Below are 24170 nucleotides of genomic sequence, written 5' to 3'. Positions count from 1 at the left end.
ATGTTGGACAGTAGACACCCATGACCTTTCCCATTTTAAATTCTCTTAGACACCCATTCACGTTCGACCCTTTTCACTATGTATGAGACTCTAAAATGTCAACCCGTTGAGACTATAAACTTATGACCTTTGGAGTCTATAAACTCTCGACTACAATTTTCCTCATGTTAAAATCCCGTTCGAGGCTATAAACATTATAAACTCTACCACGTGGAAGTCCCGTTTGAGGGCATGTGATTCTTATTCTTATGTCTGTGTTCATGCAGATTTAAGTTATCAATGAATAAAGACGTGATATTAGGTTATAGATTAAAACAATTGTTGTTGTTCTTTTGTGTTATGTAAGAAATGCACCATAATTTGCCTTCCAAATATATGGTAATTAAAAAAACATAAAATAGAATATGCGATTGCCTCCTTTTGCCAACTAAACTATTCTTGGAATTGGCTTGGGAGAGATTGTGCTGTTGAACACAGAATTAAACTTTCTATCATCTAAATCGCATTTAAAACAAAACATATATTCGTCAATGAAGCTATTCCAACACACGGGTATATGTTCATTTAAAAAAGAAACAACAAATAATGCACGAGAAAGTGTGATGACTTGCAAAGTTAGACTATTTACGGTGATGTTTTTAAAAACGTTTCCTAAATCAGCTTCTCTATAACGCAGTTTCCTATTCAGACTATTCATATCTTTTTAACAACATTAATAATATTCTTTTAATTCCAACATCCAGGGAGCTTGTTAATATTAATGATATTATCTGGTTTACTGACCAATCCTATATTTTGTAACACTAATGATAATCTCTTCAGGGTAAACTTGCTGAGGATACCGGTCACATAATTTGGTAATGCTAATCATATTTTCTGTAACACGGTTTACTGTTCTGACCAGTCACATATTTTGGTAACGCTAATTGTATTTTCTGTAACTCTGTTTTTTCTTTAGTGACCAATCACATATTTTTGGTAACCCGGATGATATTCCAAGTATTGATACCTCTTTATCTGACAATGTAAATATACTAATCATTCGTTGTTGCCTACATTGTTTAGTGTAATTGATTTCCTCTCCCTATTGACAAATGAATATATTTCTTTTATTTATTTATTTGAACTATATATATATATATATATATATATATATATATATATATATATATATATATATATATATATATATATATATATATATATATATATATATATATATATTCCAAATTTAGTCCGCACTCAAATTGTGTGCTTTTGTGGGAGATGATAAAATATGCCGTTTAGATATGTTGAAAATGTACTAATTTATACAATATGCCTGGTATTTCCTTCGAAGTATCTGGTGTATATTCACAAACAAAATTCTCCATTGAAAGACACACGTTATTGTAGATTATAGAGATTTTGCAAATTCAGTTTCGCAGAAGACGATATCCGAAACGACAAATTTCGATGATAATACGGGAGACAGATGTCAATGCTGATAATTGCAAGGGATATGAAAGGTTCCATTGCTAAGAACGCTTCCGAACGATTAACGTGGGAACCTGCACTATGATGTAATCGTCGAGGAAATTCAGACTTGGAATGCAAGTGTCCAGCTGTTAAAATAATCTCAAACACTCAATGAACGTAATGCAGCCGCCTCTGTACTTTTATATGGCCGAGTGGTCTAAAGCGCTCGCCTTTTCCAATCACTGCCATCTCACCTCTTCCCGGGTGGGATAGTCTTGGGTCAGCTAATGTGGTTATGTGCAAAAGTCAACCAGTTGTTTCCCGTTGGACGGTAGTGGTTATCGGGGTTTTCCCGGGTTCTTCCTCTAGGCAAGAATGGCGCTAACCCCTAAAAGCAAAAAAAAAACAACAAAAAGAAAACCAACCAACATATCTGGTTATATGCATGAGGTTTCACTATCGAGCCAATAATTGCAACTGAGTGAGTCAGACTTGATGGCCACTCTCTCCCCTATTTCCTAGGACAAAGATAGATTTTAATCGAAAATAAATTGTCATGATTTTGCATGTACCCATTTATCATCAACTAACCGTGTGTATGGGAAATTATCGTAAAAGTTATTTTATATCACGATCGTTACATATGGCCCCTTACTTCGACACAACGCGCACACATGCACACGCACCAACACATATACTAACAACTATTATACACAAAGAAACACTCATTTACAAACCTCAAGGTGTTTTACAATGCCTGTTTGTTTGTTTGATGCGGAAGTAAAAAATTAAGGAACCAAACCAAACGTTCGAAGTAGTCCACTTTTTCTTAAACTCATCACTTCTAATATTCACTTTGGCGACATGTTTTGTATGATAAAACAAACTTTTATAACTTGTAAGATTTTGAACATTTAATGCACAACGTGATCTGCATATAACATAATGTGCTCTCAAAATTAGAAAGTTAATAAGATCATCAAACTTGGTAATTTTAAAATTTGGATTCAAAGCTTGGATCCATTCCATAAAAAATCTCCAAAAGTGTTCAGTAGCTCAATAGTAACAGAATAAGTGCTTAATTTGTTCTATTCCCTCCATACAGACGGTGCATTTATCATCATCACCTAAAATAATTTTTTCAAAAACTGGCTTGTGGCAATATTTCTATGAAGAACCTTACAACTAAAGCTCACATATCTGCCTGGACTAAGTTTCATATTACCATTTGTGTATTGTATTTTCGTTTTTATCAGAACTTTATAAATAAATGTATTCTTTGTTCTTACTCAAAGAACCAAAGATAAATCTACAGCCAGTAAGTTAAGATCAATTTCGTGATATAGTTTTTATTAGATTTTTCTATCTCCAATTCGAATAGCTTTCTATTATAACACATTGCAGTGCAGACCTGATACCGAGGTAAAGTCGTTTGAAATCTGTATAAATGAATTCAAGGACAAAGGAGAACCGTCTAATAATAAAAAGCGTCGTTAGCATACTGCCCTAATTTGAACTCCTTTTCATAGAAAATGCCTATATATATATATATATATATATATATATATATATATATATATATATATATATATATATATATGTGTGTGTGTGTGTGTGTGTGTGTGTTTGTGTGTGTGTGTGTGTGTGTGTGTGTGTGTGTGTGTGTGTCCTTAGAAAATATAGCAGGTCGTGTCGGTAAGAAATGGGAATCCTGAAATTCCAATTAAGCAACGCGCCATTATAGTAAGTTTTTTTTCAAAATGATTTTTGCGTTGATGTGTATACTGTGCAAAGGTTAGACATACATAATCATTATTTTAGTTAGAGCACGAACATATCCTATTTTCATTTCAGCATCTAAGCAAATGAATATTGCCATCTATTGAATTTCCATCAATTCATGACATAATCAAAAGTATTATTTCAGCCACCTGCAGTTTAGTAGGCGTCGTGCAGTGAGCTTCCGCTTTATTTACACGATTAACACTAAACTGTAAGATTCTGAATTGTGTTTCATTTATAGCAAACCATGTCATGCACCCTTCCTGCCATTGTTGATTTCATATTTAAAATGATTATTATTATCATTTCCATTTATCTCTCTCGACTCTTCCGGATACTCGCATTAGTTTTTATTTGTATTGACTAATACTCAATTGCTTGAAAATGACTTATAAACTACATAATACAATATATGAAAACAAAGGAAATTTAATCACTTGTAATACAAAGGAATAGGTTTACAAACCTATAATCTCATAGATTTATTCATCACGCACCAAATGAGATGACAATTTATCTTGATTGATTTTAATCTACAAGTAATCATAGTTTTGCCAACCTGATCACGTCAAATTCTCAGTGTCTTTCTCTGATGACAGTGTTGGTGAAACAGTTGGTACAATTTTATAATTACAGACTGCACGAGAAATACAAATAACTAGTGTCCTAAAAAGAACTCTGAAAAGCTAGCATTTGCATGGAACCACACACACAACAGAGTTTCGCCGTAAACAAGTGATACAAAGGAATCATCTAAACGCGCTTCGTGGTAGCATGCACAATCGAAACACTGTAACGTGCCAATAACTATTACGAAAAGGGACACCGCTACAACAAGAAGGAACAAATAATTGCATAAATAATATAGTGACTTGTTCGCGTAAAACTGCAGGCAGTAAGTTTGAAGGAAATTGTTCGACGATGACAAACACTGATGTGCCGCTTACAGTATAAATTGTAACATCAATTTGGAGGTTCATATGTAAATGCGAAAATCTGATTATACGTGCATGCATCAATACCTTAAAATGTTCAACTGTATGTTGTGTAAAATACATTGATCCAAGTCACCAGGTAAAACATTTAAGATTTCAATACAAGAAGAAAGGACGGGCAAATTAGAAACTGTGCATTTGTTTCAAAGACAAAACGAACTCTATGACGTAAGAACAACCGTTACTCATGTCGGACTTGATTGGAACGTCTGAGACAAAACTTTTGATGTGTCGAAATTATATGAGAGTAAATCCCCATTGTGTCCGTGCAATTTCTCCTCGTATTCCAACATATAGTAGTAGACAGATGGCGTATAAGTAGAGAAACAGCGTATAAATATTACTTGGAGGTAGCCTATATTCTTGAGGATTTTAGCAAATAAGTTAAGACTACAATTCAATGTTTGAATTTTACGCCACTAGGAAGTAACATTGAGATGAAACACTAATAACGATAGTAAATCAGTACAGATTACGAGCATCCAGCGAAAACTGGGAAAGAATTAATAAATAAATGACGCAAATATTGTCATGCAACCCACCGCAGAGTTGAAACGCATTGCCTCTACACAAGCTAATTAAAAATGACATTAAAATTCCTTTCTTTATATGCCTTAAACAAGAACAGAGAGAAATATAAAGGCGGCAGGAGATATCTAGCAAACTTTAAAAGTTCACTTTACATGTTGAAAATAAACAACATGTAAAATAAGAATTTAAATCAGCAAAACTTTCAGCCCAGAAGAAGTTAACTATCCAAAACGGTAGAAAGCCCTTTAACCTAAATTCCCCAATGTAAATCAAATTACACTTTTAAAAACAAATAGTCCGAATCTAAACACAATGAGTAAAAACTGCTACCATAGCATCAATAGTTGAGGAAAAGATTGTCGAAAAATATAGACAATATATGTATACTCCAATAGATTCGGGCATGAGAAAGAGTAACAGATAATCATGCAACGTTTGTAGACTGATCATTTCATTACGGTTTAGAGTTGCATCAAAGCGCAAGTTTCTGGAATATAATTCAATCTCATTCAAGCATATTTTTTAAACCTCATGTATTTTTATTAAATAATAGCTAACAGTTTGATGACTTGGCTATTGTTAAAATATGTTTCTAAAACGTAAACACTGACCTTTTACAACAATAATTCGTTCTGTATGGCGCTTAAAGGATTAATTTTAATATGGGTGCATTAAATAGCACTTGTATAAGGTTTTAGTAAAACAAACATATGAGAACATGTACTAGATACATTTACAATACAAAAACATAATATTATCATTTTATATTATAGAAACTAGTAGCAGGCTACTTGGCAGCTAGTAGAAATATTTAAGTTAAGAAAGATAACAAGGTACTGCATTTTAGAAGTTGTCTCTTCATTATATTAACATTGTTTATCATTATTCTCCTAGAATGGGCAAGGTAGCATTTAAAAGGATAATATCTTCAATAGCATTTCAAAGGATGTAATTTGCAATAGAATTAAAAAGGGTATTATTTTCAATAGCATTTAAAAATTTGATATTTGTAATAGCATTTATAGGGGTACCATTTGTAATTACATTTAGAAGGATACTATTTGTAATTGCATTTTAAAGGATACTATTTGTAATAGCATTTAAAAGGATACTATTTTAATGGCATTTAAAAGGTACAATTTGTAACACCATTTAAAAGGGGACTATTCGCATTGACATTAGAAGAGGTAATATTTGCAACGGCATTTAGCAAGATATTATTTGCAATATCTTTTAAAAGGGTATTATTTGCAATATCATTTAAAATGGTATTGTTTGCAATATCGTTTAAAGGGGTATTTTTTGCAATATCGCTTGAAAGTGGTATTATTTGCAATATCGTTTAAAAGGGCATTATTTGCAAAATCTTTTAAAAGGGTATTATTTGCAATATCGTTTAAAAGGGTATTATTTGCAATATTGTTTAAAATGGCATGTTTTGCAATATCATTTTAAAAGGGCATGATTTGAAATATCATTTAATAGGATACGATTTGCAATAGTGCTGACGGCTTAACGAAACATGTCAAGGGAAAAGTGACTGGTGAAAGAGAGAAGATGGCGAATAGGATTGGATGGATGGGTGTGTGTGGAACACTATTTGCCACGGCGTCAAATCAAACCTTGAATTTTGAATGTAGAAAAGGTCTTCTAGGGCTGGCTGGCATTTAAGAAGAGAAATGAAACTGTATATTCTGCATGGTGAGAAATGGGTAAAGCTTACAATCCATCTTAGGAATATAGATGAAAGAACATATTTATGTGGACAGTATTGTTAAAGCAACTGTGAAATATAACATGGCTACGCTACAATGACCATGGTCGCCAAACACATAGGTGCAAAAAAATATTTGAATCAGAAAAATGTCGTTTTTTATTTTAGAACACATATGAAGAATTGTAATCTAAAATATCATTTAAGGCTCTACTGCCGGCTATGCATATGTATGAGGGGGAAACATTCAAGGTTTATCTTTTCGTCAGCAGTAAGCAAGGTTTTCTTCACCTTGTATAGCTGATACAGTTGCCGTTCCGCTTGCTTGCATAATTGGTAAATGTCCGAATAAATGAATATCTCTGTTATTGTTGAGAACTTAATGTTAGGCGATAGTGATTTGTTTTATAGGCATCGGCGGTAGCAGATGTGACCCATATTGGTTATTCGTCCTCCTCCGCGGTTTCCTATCTGGTTTCATTTCCTTAGTAGTTAAAAGGAAACCACTTTAGATTTTAATACCAACATTAGGCCAGTAGGTATTTAAACGACAATTTGCAGAGACATCTGTGAGCACGATAAAATATCTAAACATCCGCAGCAGAAATCATTCACATCTGAAGAGTTCTGCAGTTGAGTAAAGCTTTTGTGAAAAGGAGACCATCATTGAAGTCTATTTGTTTCCATTTATTTAACGTAAGTATTTTGCATTGCTGTATAGCAGAGATGTGAGAGCATGTGGTGACAAATTTCAATTTGGGGTATCATAAAGGGCCTTGCGAGTCTGATTAATCCTCGTGTGTGCTTATATACTTTTTCCACACAAAGGAAAGCGTCATGATTAACACCTGATTATGAAACCCAACATGATTCTTCAGTTAACCGATCCTAAAATGTTGTATGAATTTTTCTACCTTTTTGTATGCCGTTACTTGTGTTATGTCCTATAAATTGAAACGGTGAATAATTAAAATCATTATAACTCGGTGCATCTGGATTTTATGTCCCCAATATATCGGAATATTTCATTTTATTAGTAGCATCGAATCAGTTCTTAATTCTTACACTTACGTTTGTTTATCGTTAATCGATCGACCTGTAGTTTTTGTCCACAATATAGAATTAACTTTCATTTGTCTGGGCAGCGTTGCATCAACGTCTTAATTCGTACACGTACGAATGACGACGCTGATGCAACGCGACCCAGACAAATGTAGTCCTAGATTTGACCTAGTAAAGTATATATAATCTAGTATTTAGTCCTAGATTTGACCTAGTAAAGAGTACAGAATCTAGAATTTAGTCCTAGATTTTACCTAATAAAGAGTATTGAATCTGCTATTTGGTTCCAGGATTTGTCCTATGAATAACTACATAGAATCTAGAATTCAATAATAATAAATTGTATACAATATACACGTCATTCAACGTTTATTCCACCGATTATGAACTGTTTAGAATATATTGTATTTTAAATCGATTGGAGTACAGATATTTTCCAAATTAAAGGAGGTGAGGACAACCTTAAATGTTTGTTTTATAGTCTACGTGGACAGGCAAACATTTATAATATTTGTAATTTTGTACACACACACATACACACACTTGTTTTGTTAGGTACAAAGTGTTACATTAATTCATAAACCCAAACAAATACACTGTTGTGAACTTTGATAATGGAAGTCGTAAGAAAATCAAAATAAGTCAGGAGAACTGTTAATTTCAACATATGTGAATATTCGGGTTTACAAATACGTTATCAAAACAAATAGCTACATGATTAAAATTCAGTTTTAAAAGAATAAATATCAACAATATCAAAACAACATTATTTTACGGTTCACCTAGTTGACACAAGTACGATATGGACCATTAAATATCGAAGTCGTTGAACTCTGTCTGGAACTGCTTAAGGGCATACACATGCTGTGGGACGCCTCTGTCATTTTTAACCCCGTGTGCCTCCTCTCACCCGCCTACTCACCTTCGAAGGATAGGCTTTTCCTGTGGAAATCGTGTATTATATTAGGGTATTTATTCATCTAAGTCCCTGCTTAGAAATCAAAGGGTCAAATATATACTAAATTAAGTTACATTAACATTTTATGTTGTTTCAAAATCTGTATGTATCACTAAATGTACTTATGTCAGGAACTACTTTCGAATGAGTCCTGTGTCACTTTTAAGCGGATGGAGATCTTGGCGATAAAGTACAAATAAAAGGTCTACAGTAATACCATTTTAACCTTGGCACGTTTTAGGATAACTCGTAAATAATAAGTTAACGACGTTACTCATTTTGTTCTAATTTTTTTTAATCTATTTATTTTTTTATTTAGTAGTAGCAGTGGTAGAAGTAGTAGTAGTAGTATGACTTGCAATAAAGAACCTACATTTTTTGCTGTTCAAAAATTGAATTCGATACCGCTGATTGAGGGATAGAGGCAAGTGCTAAATGTTTTAAAGTTTTCTCTATCTAAATACCTCAGAGTTTAAATAAATATTGCAGCCTTGGAGTGAAGCTGAAAAATAGAAAAATTCTAAATTCAGGCAATCAAGCTAAAATGTACAAGGTACGCTTCTATTGGTGATGTATGCATCATGTTGCTGTTGCAGAATGTTTTTCGTTGAATGTAGTACATTTTAATTGATTCAATCATAGCCCATCTACTCTAAAAACTGAACGACATTTTATGTCACGGATGTTTTTAATTAACTGAGAGGAAACCTCCAAATCCGAAATGTAATCTGCTCATGTGGCCTTTCAATGGTCTTTCAAGAATGGAGTAGCTTTAAACACCCTAAAGGAATGCAGAGTACAATAAAAATTAAATACAGAAATACATACGGTTAAAATGGAATTCTAAATGTCAGTTTAGTTGGGTTTTGAAAATTTCAGGATTGGAAGGTGTCGCACATTATAATCTAAATTTTACAGAGAATTAAGACTTGATACCATGACAAGTTTTGATGGGCAGGTGGAGATAAGCCTTCATGAAATGTACCATGTCAACAATCAATTACGAGAAGAGAATAGAACACTAAAGGCTAGGTTAGAAAAAGGACGGCAGTGTGATACTTCAAATGAAACAGACGACAAAAAGGTATTCTCTCTCATAAACTGTGTACATCTCTTGAACAATAAACTTAACTAACAATTTATATGAATATTTATCACTAAGCTTTTGCAAATATTCTTTGTCTTGCTTTTCTTGAATTTCTATGTTAAATTTCGTGTGCGACTATTTATGTTATGTAAATGTTACCTTTCATTTTAGGACCATGGAGTATTTAATAGTTTTTATATTTCCTGTCAAACTGTCCTTTGAACAATTGGAAACAGTGTAATTGAGGTTTTCGTTATACGTTTATTGGACTAGACACTTTTAGTCAACTATTATTATTATTATTATTGGCACTAATACTACTACTTTTATGTTCTTTGCTATAATTATTTACATTGTTTTCTTAACTGATATCTTTCATGATTATTGTACATATATACATTGATACATACATACATACATAAATACAATACATACATACATACATACCTGACAATTCGGTGTTCAAAATCCTCATAGCCCGATGCACAGGGCCTCTTTAATTTCGATCGAGTCCGTCCTATCTTCTTAGTGAGGTGTCAGTCAGGCTTGTAAAAACAAATAATCAAATTTGCCAGATTCAACTTTGATCGCGTTGATGAAAGACGGAAATGTATTTTCAAGATGTTAACAAACCTTTCTTAACAAGGCGAAAATCTGATTAAAGTCAGATCACCATTGTCCTACTTGAGTGGAGTTCGTATATTAAGCATTTTGTGACACGGTGTGTCACGCCAAAAACATGATTTTCATCTCCCATACCCCTTGTGAAAACATTATTTTCTGCAATTTTCGAAAATAAAAAGGCAACTCTTTCAGTATATGACCGTAAAATGTAGCATGTATAAACTAAACAATCACGATTGGATCTAAAGCAAAACTATCCTTTGGGCAGTTTAATAGCGGCAATAAAAAGGCTAAAAGGTCCGGTATAATCTACCATTTCAAATATTACTTAATTGGCTGACAATAACTTGAAGACTGCAGCGGGAGAGGCCATTGTTCTAATTTGCATAGGTACATTACTTCAAACAACCGAACATTGATAAATCAAAGAGATGCTATATGTGCTTAGGCTTACAAATGTTATTACTTATCATTGCTTTGAATGAAAATATTTAAGCCCCACCAAAATATAAAAGCCTTTAACAATTTCGGCAATAATGGGGGGGGGGGGCACCTCAATGGTTACCAGCTAACATCGATGCGAACTTGCGAGGAGCCCATAAAATATATGTATTATAGATTTTCCACAAGTTTATGAACAGAAGCAACGTTACTTTGAAGTCGGAATTTATTGCATATATAAATAGCAAAGCATGATCATTTTAATTGTCAGAATAGTGTTTAGGTGTGATACATTTTTAAAGCCGATTTAGGCAGCAATTAGCTATAAGCAAAGCCCAACAAAAATAAGCTCTGGACTTCTGGTTAACGAGTTTTACCAGCAAAAAATAAATAAAGAGGGTGGGGAAAATTAATTATTTGCACATGCTACAACATAACAAAATAAGTCAACTTGGTTCTGACCAGGATTCACTCTGACTAACACTAATGACGCTTGCGTTACCTTCAAATACCCTGTTGAACTGTAATGAACATATAATTGAATTGTATGAATTACAACATTATGTGACAATATGGAAAGAGGAAATTGGGGTATATGGAATTTGGAGTCCGCGCTTTCGGAATTTCAGTCAGGGCTTGTGATTTGTTTAAAGTCACAAGCCATTTGTCTGTGTCTAAAAACATTCACTTTGAGCACTACATCTATAAACACAATCGAATCAACATGCAACGGGACAGGTTGACTAAAAAAAACATCCCTAACATTTCATAAATGAATATTCATATTCTACATTACTCTGTGCAGTTTGTTGATACATGCGCCAATTAAGAAGATAATATATTAATATTTACTTTCATGTGTAACTTTTGTTTCTTCCCATAGTCACTGAAATGGAAAGGTCGCTTGATGAATACTCTCCTCGTCTCCATATTTCTAGTGGTCATATTTGTCGCCATTGCCTTCGTAGTTGTTATCGTCCATTTGAAAGACGCCAATGGGTATGTATTGAAACGATGTTCATTAAATAAAACGATATATTATCGGCAAATGATTCAATTGTCACACATTTAGCTTTGCATGCATTGTTATATTGCTTTCAAATAGGATCACGTTACATTCTTGCTGTACAAAGTACTTCAGGAACTCGTAATGGGTGTTAGGAGGAGTGTGTTTGATTATTTATTTTTGTTATTGTAGTTTGCTTTTGTTTGGGATTTTTTCTATCCATCTATGTCTCCCATTTAACCTTCAAGGAAACGTTTTGTGTTAAGTGCCAGTATTAAATGACTACGTTAAATTGATTAAAATAACAGCTTGACCAGTGATTTGAAACACCTTTATGGCAAATGAGTAAACATAAAATTACTGGCGTCATACATTTTGTTTTCACACTTATATTAAAGGTAAAAACATCTTCACATGCGGAATTGTACTGTTAATTTTATTATAATAGATATAATTTGGAAATCTATTCAAATGCATTATTTTTTACAGGGAAGTTACGGATTTCCAAACGTATCCCAAACATGCAAGCTTAGAAACTGCAATCGACAATTTGCAACAGAGAAAACGTCTTGCAATATGTAAGCATATCCTTTAAAAGAAATGGGACTTTGACAAACATACCGTTCGTTGTAAATAGCACACCTCAATCCGCACGTTACTGCAATGCGATGCAACATCATAGTAGGTTATCTATATAAGAAATCAAGTAAACTATATATTTATGAAATAAAGTATCGTAGACGATTGACATCACGACAAAAGAGAGTTAGTTATGCATAAGGACCCATTATTAAAAATGCTGTTGTAACCGTAATCTTATCGGTTGACCTTCAATTTTCTGACCCCATATAGGCAAGCATGTACATATAGCCAAAATAGATAAACATGCTCCATGGTGTTTCAAAAATAGTTTCGAAAGATAATCTATGTAATATTTTGTTTATTTATGTTGTCCTTATAAGCACTGACTTTGACTATTATGTCTCTTACAAAATATAATCAGCTTTAACGGATGCCAAAATGGAAGTGGATGATAAATCGTACATTTATTTTCAAAGTCAATAATCCTAAAATCAATAGATTTTGGATGGTAGAGTAGGGCTAGAAGCTCAGCAGAGCCTGAACTGTATTAAAAAGAATTTGTAATGGATTCGAATGAACTGCGAAAGCACAGTCTTTTTGGCAATATGAAATATGTTTAAAAGTACTGTGTGGAAAACAAACAGACGTCTACCTGCCTGATCGCCCTCCTGCAATCTCGTTTGACGCGTAGCAACAAAACCAATGATACATTTATAAATACTAGCTTACAAAATTTTTTTCATTTCCAAAATGTATGATCTTGAATTGCAAACAATATTTATTTGCTTCTGTTTATCAATTATCTACGCAAGAAAGAGATTACATCATATATTTTTGAGAACGTTCAAGAAAGGTTTTCGATGTTTAATTATATGTCCTGTTACAGCGCTACGAAAAGATGTCAGTCTCCAGGAATGTCATGGACCCGACTTAAAGCGATCTTTTCCCGATATGGACTATGCACTCCTGGGCTACAACATCCTTAGGGGTTACCCGGTAGCGATCGGGCATGATCCCGGATTTACATACCCAATATTCCGTGCCGACTATAGTAATAACGATCAGACAGCCGATTGTCAGTACAGTGTTCCTAAGGGTCTAGTTCTTGTCCCCGATGTATCCTGTATTACTTCTTTCTCCTCCAAAGTAGTCCAAACCCAGTATGAACTACATCAATCACTCTCAGCCTCGGCTCACGTAGGAGGCGGTGGCTGGGGAGTCAGCTTCTCTGCGAGTACTGGATACAAGGAAGCGTCGTCCACTGTGGCCAGTGGACAATGGATCATGATCTACTCCAGTGCAAAGTGTAATTATTACTATTGTAAACTTGAGAAGAGTACGCCACCACCTTTCCATCCAGTATTCTTGAATTGGGTTCACAAATTGAACAGAACAATTTCTAATAGCTATGAAGAAGATCAAGATACATACATGGCATTTTTTGATCATTATGGGACACATTTTATCGATGAGGCTACATTTGGTGCTTCTTTTACGTATGAACACAAAATGTCGTCATCCAGCTATTCTAGAATGCAAGAAAAAGGAATAAATGTAGCTGTGTCGGCCAGTTACTCTGGCTTGTTCAGCGTCGGTGGAGGATTTAATTTAGATTCTTCTCAACGAGAACAAGCATCCGTATTTCAGAGTGAGGTGCAAACAAGCACTGTGACTATTGGTGCCCCTCCGCCAGCCAACGGTGATACAATGACTTGGGCATCAACGGTGAAGGAAACTCCCGTTCCAACCCAATATTCATTGACTTCCATAGAGGAACTATTTTGCGCTGAGTATATGGAATATTTGGGTCTCAGATACGATGATATCAAAAAGAGAATACAAAGAAACAAAAACGAATACTGTAGCCTCCTTCAAAACAAAGGTTTAGTTGACACTTGCCAAGATCTGACGGAGGGATTAATATTGACAGAAACCGCTCTAAGTGGAAAAACAATTGTGGAGGAACTTGATCGTTCCCGTTGCATCAAGGCCTGTTTGGAGCGGCATTCTTGTGTGGCAATTAGCTTCTGCAGAGAATGCACAACAAACGACTACAACTATAACTCATGTCAAATGTATGGTGAAACGATTCACATCACTGGAACGAAGACAAAGAATATGGAAACAACAATCATAATACCGAAAATAAATAAACAGTTAAAATTCAGTGACACGGCAATTGTTGGAAGAGAACGTATTGCAAATCAAACAATGAATGTCCGAACAAAGAATGTCCCGGATTGTCTGAAAAGATGTTTAGATGATGCACACTGTGTGGCCTTTGCGTTCTGCGAATGTCCGAACAAAGCACGAAATTGTAACCTGTACAGTGAGGAAGGGATTAACCAGCTTGAGACAGAAAGGGGAACTGATACATATTTTATATCAAATATGTTGCAATCAGTGTACGACATCTACCCTACCTCAGCAACGCCAACTTCCAGACCATAATCTGGCAATATTACATCAAGCCATAAGTAAAGAGCAAGCACAAGGGAAACTTGACGTTCACTTTTAGTTATATCAAGATGTATATACAATATGCAGAAATCATTACGTACAAATCGATTTCACTTTCAAAGCTATGATTTTGTATTATAGGATTTTGCAGAAATAAAACGGCGACCGCATGTACAACGAAATGACATGTTGAAACTGTCGAGGTTTAAAACTGCAATGTTATATGATTTTTTCACATTTTATTGATGTCACAAAAGATACAGCGATTGCCGCTGCATTGCTATTTTGTATGTTGTGTTTGGAAATTTCATTTGATTATCCCTCAATATCAGCATTTATAGTTATGCGTTCTTGTTTTTGTATTCAAACATTCTATAGAAGTTCTATTAGATTTTGTAGCCATTAACATTTTTATGGCCAATAATTAGCCCTCCTCTTCCTCACTACGCGTCACTGCCCAAGTAAAAACATGCATGACAGCCTCTTGTTCGTAATCTTGTAACAGTTCCTGGAGCCTTCGATTTACACATTTTTCAAAAACGACTTTATTTTCAGGAAACTTATTTTATAAACTTACTCAGTAATAATTATAAAGTTTCGTGCACTAATAAGTCAGTTGACGCCATATAGTTCAGCAAGGAGCGATTTAGAGGCCTGCAGTGCACACAAGCGAGAAATTCATTGTTTGATAACTTCCTTTATTTATTGGAATTTTTCATGCAATATGACTTAATTTAAAATTCAGAATAATCTCTAGAATTGTGGGTACAAGAATAGGTCACTGGATTCAGGAAGAACGAGACAACAGTATGTTGGCGCACACTATTTTTTGGATCAGAAACGCAACAAAACGGTAGAGGAGTGTTGTTCAAACATTCATATACCAAATCCTGGAAAATGGTATCATCAGTGTTCAGGCTTAAATCACTTGATGCCGGTCTCTGCTTTCTTTTTTGTCCCGCCCTTTTCGGTTTATTCTTAGGCACGTATTTAACCATGAATCCTTATTTAGTATTAGTAAAAGAAAATAACTGCACTGAGCCATCTTCAAACCATTTATGTGCTTGTTTCTCATCTGTCCTTGAATATGGAGAATAGTTATTTATCCTAGTATATCGAACAGCTGTTATTCTGCACTGTCTGTTGTTGTCTGGCTGTCTTTTGGATATATAACATGATTTCTTCTGAACATGAATATTGAGTATTCATAATCAACGCACAATGAATGTTACAGGAATATAAATAAAGATTACAAAGTACCGTTTCATTACCACCTACGTCGTGCCAAAAATTTGATATTAATGTTTCCAAAACTCCACCATGGATAAGTATTATCTCTACGTGCCAGCCGAATTTTCTGTTTGTATTAGATCCTTTAGTCTTCATTTATTTTAAGTCCTCTGCATTTCTTTATTTTGCTAAACGTGGATCATTTTCCGTTAAATTTTCATTTAATATGACCGCACTTGTTCTGCACTGATACGTTTGAATTTGAACTGACTTGTTCGGGTATCCAGTTTCCAAGTTAAAGTTGTCTATATCCTTAAGAATTTTATTTTAAAGTATTGCCACAACAATAAATTACCTCGTATCCAGAATATTTTCTGGCAGAGAGCTTTCTTGCACAATGGTTCCCCATGACTTCATTCTCAGCAATATATTCCTGCTATCCCCTTGTACAAACGACAGTTTATTCATAGGAAGGAGAAATTTCAACAGCAACAAATTAAATGCCAACATCTCCATGGTTTATTAGGAATAATATGAATATCGAAATATATTTGTATTTTTTTTTCTCTGCACTCCTTTTCAGGTGATATACCTAATGTTACGCAATATCATTCCTGAAATACAGATAATAATACACACGAGCCTCTAGCAGACTAAGTTAATATAAATAAACCGCGCAATTGTCCATTCTTCTCTTTTTATTAAATCTTTTGTCATCTCCACCCAACCCCATCTTTTTTTTATCAATGTTCATCGTTTTCCTTTCAATTTTAATTAAATATGACGGCACCCGTTGTCAGTTGATACCAGTGAATTTGAACCCAACTGTCGAGTTTAATTCATCTCCATCCAACAGATTTCCAGTTTTAAGTTTGATCACCACAGTAAATGTTTGCGTTCATGGCTGCACTGATTGTAAATACGGAAGATGCACGTCTTAATCCATCTCTTTGTTGAATATATCATATACAGTACATATTCATTTGGGTCAACATTAATTACAGACACAAACTGATTCATAAGAAAGAAAACTGTTAGGAGAAATACATTATATGTCAACATTTTGATGGTTTATTACAAAGAATAAACATGTAGCAAGATATTGATTTCTCTACCTGACAATTCAGGGGTATGTCCTTTTGTGTGCCGAGATACTTATATTTTCATAACATTATTCCTGAAATTTAAACGGCTAATGTATAAAGTATGTTCTAGACACACACAATCCGTCTGCCAAGTGCAAATGTCTTCATCATTTTACACTATGAGTCCTCGCATGAAAAATGTATATCTACTAGGAAAAACAAATGAAGATTTGAAGTGTATTATGTAACTGAGACTGCACACGCGGATTTCTTTCACTCTGTACCAGTTCACGTGACACTATAAACTAATAAGTTGTATTGCTGCAATGATTAAAAAGAAATCTTGAAAATTTTATATGTTAGAATAGTAAGTTTTGTATCGATTTATTTTCTATATATAATGCTTCTATTTGTGACTTTTGTCTTATTAATGATTATTTTTATACAATGAAACAATTGTTTATTTTAGGCAACACATTTCTTGTGCGAATTTATATAGTATTAGGGTTCGGGTAGTATGGTGGTTGGTTCAGTCGACCTACGGAGGGTTAGATCTTTAACCAAACGAATTTAATAATTGTGTATTGACATTAGATTTTTCCTTAATTTTTGGGGTATGTTTCTGCATTTAAACGCGAATTTTGTGGCCTTAAATAAAATTCGTCTAGTAGAGGAACAGATTCTGTACCCAAATTTAGACGGTATCTAACTTTGAGTTTAAAACTGACACACCCATTACCGATTTCTCCTTCGGTTTCAGGTAATGATTCGTGATTGACATATAATAGACTTACTTATAAAATACTCATCGCATTTTAAACTCGACGCCTGGAAGATAATGTATTTAACTGATCGAGGCATAATGATTACATTAAAAAAAAATCGAGTGATTCAGAATCCAGGGGAAAACATTTCACAACTAAATGCAGAGAGAGTGGGGCTCATAAAGTTTAATTATTACGATTTTACTAAAACTACAAAGTCGTGTTATAATTTTCTAATCATTCGGATGCAGGTAGTATCAGGTAAAATTATTGTCTAACAGATAGCGGGAGTAGTGAATGGGGCCTCCCTAGCCTCAATGGGAATTATCATTACAGAGACCCCTGGGCCACTCTAGCCTCAATGGAAAATTAACATGGAGAAAAATCCTGGGCCACTCTAGCCTCAAGGGGAATTTAACATGGGAAATAGTCTTGGGCTACTCTAGCCTCAAGGGGAATTGAACATGGATAAAAAAAACCTGGGCCACTCTAGCCTCAAGGGGAATTGAACATGGGATTTTTTAAATTCAAATTTAAAAAAGGGGTAGGCAATTGAATAAAGTCATTCTCTTTTCGAGAAATATGGCTGGCCCTGAAAAGGGCCTTTGGGTTTATGTTAATGTATCCATTAACATAAAGGGCACCGCATTGGTCTTCTTCTTGTCCTTAGGCTGCATTTCACTGTAGGACCGTAAATCAGGACTCTTTTGAGGCATCCTTGTCTTTCTCCGTAGATCCTACGTATCCACAGACTGGTGTTTGTCCTGTGGACAACGGTCCACTTGGATCGGACATACATGGGTATGTCCGTCCGGAACATCATGGAAGACACAAGCGTAGAAGATTGCACATCGGTCCACATCTTGAAGCGACGAGAACAAGTGAATCAATGCACTGAACTGCGCTTATTTATAGGTAGAGGTAGGATTGAAACGGATTGAGTTCATTCACCAATCCAAACACGCGTTACAAAATTCAGTCAGCCCGCATCCAATCCGAAGAGATTAGTCTGTGACGTCAGTTGGTCTATATAGATTCGCTAGCGCTTGTGTGCAGTCAATCTATGCGACAGTGATTCAACATGACGGAAATTCAGAAAACGATCCATTGGGGTGCACCAGCAGGGGAGACCGCCCAAGGGAACCCGGACTTACTTTCAGAAGAGGTACATTGGGATTTTGTGGATTTTCTTACCTCGCAAGAATTTGTTCCGGAACGTTCGTCTCATTCTTCATTACCGCAAGTGGAGAATTTTAGACAGAGACAGAAAGAAGAATTGGAGAAATTTATGCAACGTCAAAAGGAAGCGGAACAAGCTTTTCTCCTACAGCAACAGCAACAGCAACAAGAAGAGGTAAGAAAAAAACAACAGCAACAACAGCAAGAAGAAGTAGCAGCAAAGAAACAAGAGGGTGAAAATCAAACGGCTACGGTACTGTTGGACATTTTAGCGGAGTTAAGAAGTCTGAAACAAATGTATCAGACTTCTTTATCACGACCGAAGAGAATACGACCTTCCCGAGCTAAACACGCCAACCCTGTGACTAAGCCTATCGTACCACCCTTAGTGATTTCAACCCAATCATCAGAAGTAGGCCTTGGCCGTGGCAAAGACTTAAGGCAGTTAAAGTTGATTGGTTAAACTCACTCCTACACCATAAAGAAAAAAGGCCCTTTTCAGGGCCACCCACATTTCTCGAAAAGAAATACAATTTCAATCTGCCAATAACTCAAAAATAAACCCCACCCATTTTACCCTTATAGTACGTGTCTGTGTATGAGTGCGTGAGTGTAGCTTCTTATTTTAAAATCAAAACTCAAAGACACTTACCTTATATCATTAATGTATTCTTTTCTCCATAGTTACAATCCAATTCACAATTCACAACAGAACACTTTAATTAAAAGTTCATTGACTTCTTCTTTCTCCTTGTTTAGTCTCTCTGTTTTTTGAATTTCTTCACCGTTTTTCCTCATTTTCTTCCCTTCTTCTTTTCTTCTCCTGTTTCTTTGCCTCTTTTAAATAGAATTGTCTTCTTTCTTCCTCTTCTTCCTCTGAAGAATCCCTCTCTTCTTTCGAAGAATCCCTCTCTTCTTCCGAAGAATCCCTCTCTTCTTCTGAAGAATCCTTCTTTTCTTCTGACTCCTCTTGTTTCTTTTTTGGGCAATCTGGAGACCAATGTCCTTTTTCTTTACAATAATAACAGGTATCTTGACTTTTGTCTTTTTTAGCCCCTGTTTTTTTCTTTTTTGACGGTCTGGACACTCTGAAGACCAATGCCCTTTCTTCTGACAGATATAGCAAGTATCCTGACTTTTATCTCGAAAGGAAGGAGAGTAGTCCGTAGGCTGGTCTGAAGAGAATTTTCTAATGACCCCTCGCAAAGCTCTGACGAAACGTTCCATCTAGGTAGTCTCTTCCATCGTTGTGCTCGGTTTGAGAGTGAAATGAATAGTGAAAGGACAAGACACACACCCTTTTATATACGCTGGTTTGTCATGACTATAAATTAGTCTATGGTGTTTAAACTTTAGTCATTTGACGTTTTTCACTCAAGATGAAACGATCCTATTCATTCGAGAAGAAAGAAGAAGAAGAAGAAAGTAAGAGGCAGAAACGTGATCTATCGCCTCGTACCAGGGCTGAAATCTTGGCACAAATTCATGCCAGTGATTTTGAAGAGGACATGAGTGAACCAGAATCCGAACCCTCTAAACCAAGTTCACCACCCTTAGTCAACCCTGAAAAGTACTATTCCATTCGAGAGACGGAAAAGCTCTCCTCTAGAAAATTTAGAACCACGGCTTACACCTACACAGTGAAGTTTAAAGATTTCAAGGCCGACGTACCCTTGGAGAAAGCAGAAGGGTTTATCACCGAGATGTGGGATTCTTTGCTCACCGCACTCAAGTGACAATATCAACCCAAAGAAGACGATCGCTTGACACTATCCATAGATCACGACGGTTTGAAATCCCCTGTTTGGATCGAGTTTAGCAGACCCGCAGAACTAACCCCTTCCAAAGTCATGGACAAGATTCAACACTTACAACAATCTAATGACCAGTTTGACATCACCGATGGTAAAGCCACACTGAAAATGGCCCACGTCTCTCCTCCTCAAGGGACTGGACGCAAAAAGATGTTATTGGTGGACGACCTTCGCAACACCAAAATAAGTCTCGTCCGAATTAACAACCCTCAAGACCAGATGTGTTTAGCTCGAGCCATCGTGGTGGGACGAACCTATGCCAACAAGAACGACACGGTAGAATGGAAAAGAGCCTGGAAAACTATTCGACAATCGGACCGAGCCAAACAACGAAACGAAGCAGAACTCCTGTTGCAACAAGCTGGTCTGTCCAAAGACACACCCTGTGGCATTCCTGAGATGCAAAAATTGCAAGATGCCCTAGCTCCACGCTACACCTTGAAAGTGCACCCTCAAGAAATGCGCGGACCTCTGTTGTTTCGAGGCCAAGACTTTAAGGACGGAAAATACATTCATGTTTATTATCACGATGACCATTTCGATACCATTACCACTATCACCGGATTCCTGGGATACAGATATTACTGTGAGAAATGTGATTATGGTTATAACAATCGAGAGCAACACAAGCATTGTGGATGGAAATGCCCAGGATGTTTGGCCTCTCCACCCTGTCTGAGCGAAGAACCAGTGCCTTGTTCGACTTGTCTGCGCACGTTTGTCAGCCCTGCCTGTTACCAACAACATTTGAAAACACAAGGTTCACAGAAGAAATGTGCTTGTCAACTCCTGAGATTGTGCCCTACGTGTAGACAAGGCATACGTACCAACAGTACCAAGGCACACGTATGTCGAGGAAAGAAAAAATGTCACATTTGTCACCACATCGTGGACTTGGAACACCAATGCTACGTGCAAAAATACCAACCCCCACCAGAGAAAGAGGACGGTCACAAGAAGAAAAGCAATTTCATCTTTTTCGATTTCGAATGCATGCAAGAGACCGGCATTCACATTCCTAATTTCTGCGTGGCTCATCGAGCGTGCGAAAAGTGCATTCAAGAACCTATCTTCAGTCATCGCCCTCACTGCAGCAAGATTCCTGGAGGGCGTGAAAAAATCTTTCGAGGACCGAACACGTTAGCCGATTTTGCCCAATGGGTCTTAGATCCCATCGACAAGACGTGGAGCCAAGAGGACATCGAACGTTACGGAGATTGTCATCGTCATGCCACAGTGATGGCTCACAATTTCTCCGGATACGATGGACAGTTTCTTCTCAGATACTATACGGAACAAGGCACCGAGCGTCCTAAAGAGACTTTGAACGGAGCCAAAATCATTTTCATGCAAGTGGGACAAGTGCAGTTTAAAGATTCGATGAGTTACTTGGCCATGCCTTTGAGTCGAATGCCTAAAACATTTGGAATGACAGAAATGGCTAAAGGGTACTTTCCTCACTTTTTCAATACGGAAGCCAATCAACATGCCGTTCTACCCCATTTACCTGAGGCTCACTATTACGACCCCGACAACATGCGTACCGAACAACAAGAAGCTTTCTACGCTTGGTACCAGGCTCACGCCTCGGACCCTTTCGACTTTCAGGAAGAAATGCTAAAGTATTGTCGTTCCGACGTGGACATTTTACGGCGTTGCTGTGGAAAATTTCGAGAACTGTTCATGGAACACGGAGGGGTCGATCCTTTGAAAGAAGATTGCACCATTGCCAAAGCGTGTTCCTTAGTGTATCGACAACGATTCATGCCTGAAAACACTGTGGCTGTCATCAGTCCTCAAACGACCCACTTTGTCAAACGTCAATACTCGGACAAAGCCCTACGTTGGTTACATTACTTGTGCGACAAGGAAGACAAATGGATTCAGCATGCCCGCAACGGAGGGGGCGAAAAGACCATCGGAACGTATTCGGTCGATGGCTGGGACTTATAAAACCCCAAGATCGTGTACGAGTTTAACGGTTGCTTATTTCACGGATGTCCCGTCTGTTACCCTGACCGTGGCACTAAAAATCAGTTTTTGCAACGAACCATGGAAGACTTGTACCAGGACACTTGTCAGCGGCGCCTAAAGTTAGAACAGGAAGGATACCAAGTGGTGGAAATGTGGGAACACGAGTACGATCACCGTATGAAAACCGATCCCGAGTTTAAACGCCTCGTGGAAGGTTACCAGTTCATGGACCCGCTGAACCCGAGGGATAGTTTGTACGGAGGAAGGACCAATGCCACCTGTTTGCTGTACCAAGCCGACGAAGAGAAAGGAGAAGAAATCAAATACTTGAACGTGTGTTCGCTGTCTCCCTACGTGTGCAAATATTGTCGCTTTCCTGTAGGGCACCCGCAATTGTTAACGGAACACATCGACCTGAAAAACATTCGACAATACGAAGGCTTGATCAAGCGTAAAGTTTTGCCTCCCACGAACCTATACCATCCCGTCTTACCTCACCATTGTCAAGGCAAACTGATGTTTCCATTGTGCCCTACTTGTGCCGAAACGTGCAACCAAGATCAGCCTTGTCAGCACACCCAGGAAGAACGGGCCTTGACGGGAACCTGGGTCAGCATAGAATTGTTCAAAGCTCTGGACATGGGATACCAACTGTTAGAAGTGTACGAAATTTGCCACTTTCCCAAGACACAACAGTACCACAAGGGTGACCCCACGCAGAAAGGCATTTTCGCCGACTACGTGGATGCCTTTTTGAAACTGAAACAAGAAGCCAGCGGCTATCCTTCCTGGTGTCACACTCCCGAAGACCAAATAAAATTCAAAGAGAAATACCACGAACAAGAAGGCATCTCTTTAGACCACATCGAAAAAAAACGAAGGCAGGCGATCGTTTGCCAAAGTGATGTTAAATTGCTTGTGGGGTAAAATGGCACAACGACCGTGTTTACCCAAGACGGAATATTTGACAGAACCTTCCCGCTACTTCCAGATGATTCACGACAAAACCAAATGCATGAAACACGTGGACGTCGTTCGAGAGGATTTGATCTTGGTCAATTACGAAGAAGATCTGGACTTTGTACAAGACGACCCTTTTGGAAATGTCATCATTGCGGCTTACGTGACAGCTCATGCTCGCTTAAAATTGTACGAAGCTTTAGAACTGTTAGAAGAACGCGTCCTGTACTTTGACACGGACAGTTGCATTTACATCCATCACCCGAGTCAACAGCACCCTGACATCGAAGGAGACCGTTTAGGAGCCTGGACAGACGAACATCCCGACGACAAGATTCTAAGTTTCGTCAGTGGCGGCCCCAAAAATTACGGCTACGAATACCGGGACAAACAAGGAGAAGTGTACACGACGTGCAAAGTGAAAGGACTGACTCTGAATTATCGTACCAGTCGAGTGGTCAACT

General features: G+C 36.7%; 1 protein-coding gene across 1 annotated transcript; it reads left to right on the top strand.

Annotated features, from left to right (window-relative positions):
* Window positions 1–7038: 7038 nt before the first annotated feature.
* Window positions 7039–15044, top strand: LOC149783671 (uncharacterized). The gene is made up of 5 exons (XM_089931915.1): window positions 7039–7176; window positions 9419–9584; window positions 11536–11651; window positions 12148–12236; window positions 13127–15044. Exons 2-5 carry the CDS (start codon window positions 9438–9440, stop codon window positions 14689–14691), a joined length of 1917 nt encoding a protein of 638 aa, XP_089788041.1. The 5' UTR covers window positions 7039–7176; window positions 9419–9437; the 3' UTR covers window positions 14692–15044.
* Window positions 15045–24170: the final 9126 nt, after the last annotated feature.

Source organism: Sinohyriopsis cumingii, chromosome 14 (assembly GCF_028554795.1).
Source record: "Sinohyriopsis cumingii isolate HCF-2022 chromosome 14, ASM2855479v2, whole genome shotgun sequence".
In the NCBI taxonomy this organism is placed as follows: domain Eukaryota; kingdom Metazoa; phylum Mollusca; class Bivalvia; order Unionida; family Unionidae; genus Sinohyriopsis; species Sinohyriopsis cumingii.
The sequence above is the reverse complement of the archived record's forward strand: the minus strand, read 5'-3'. Positions and strand labels throughout refer to the sequence as shown.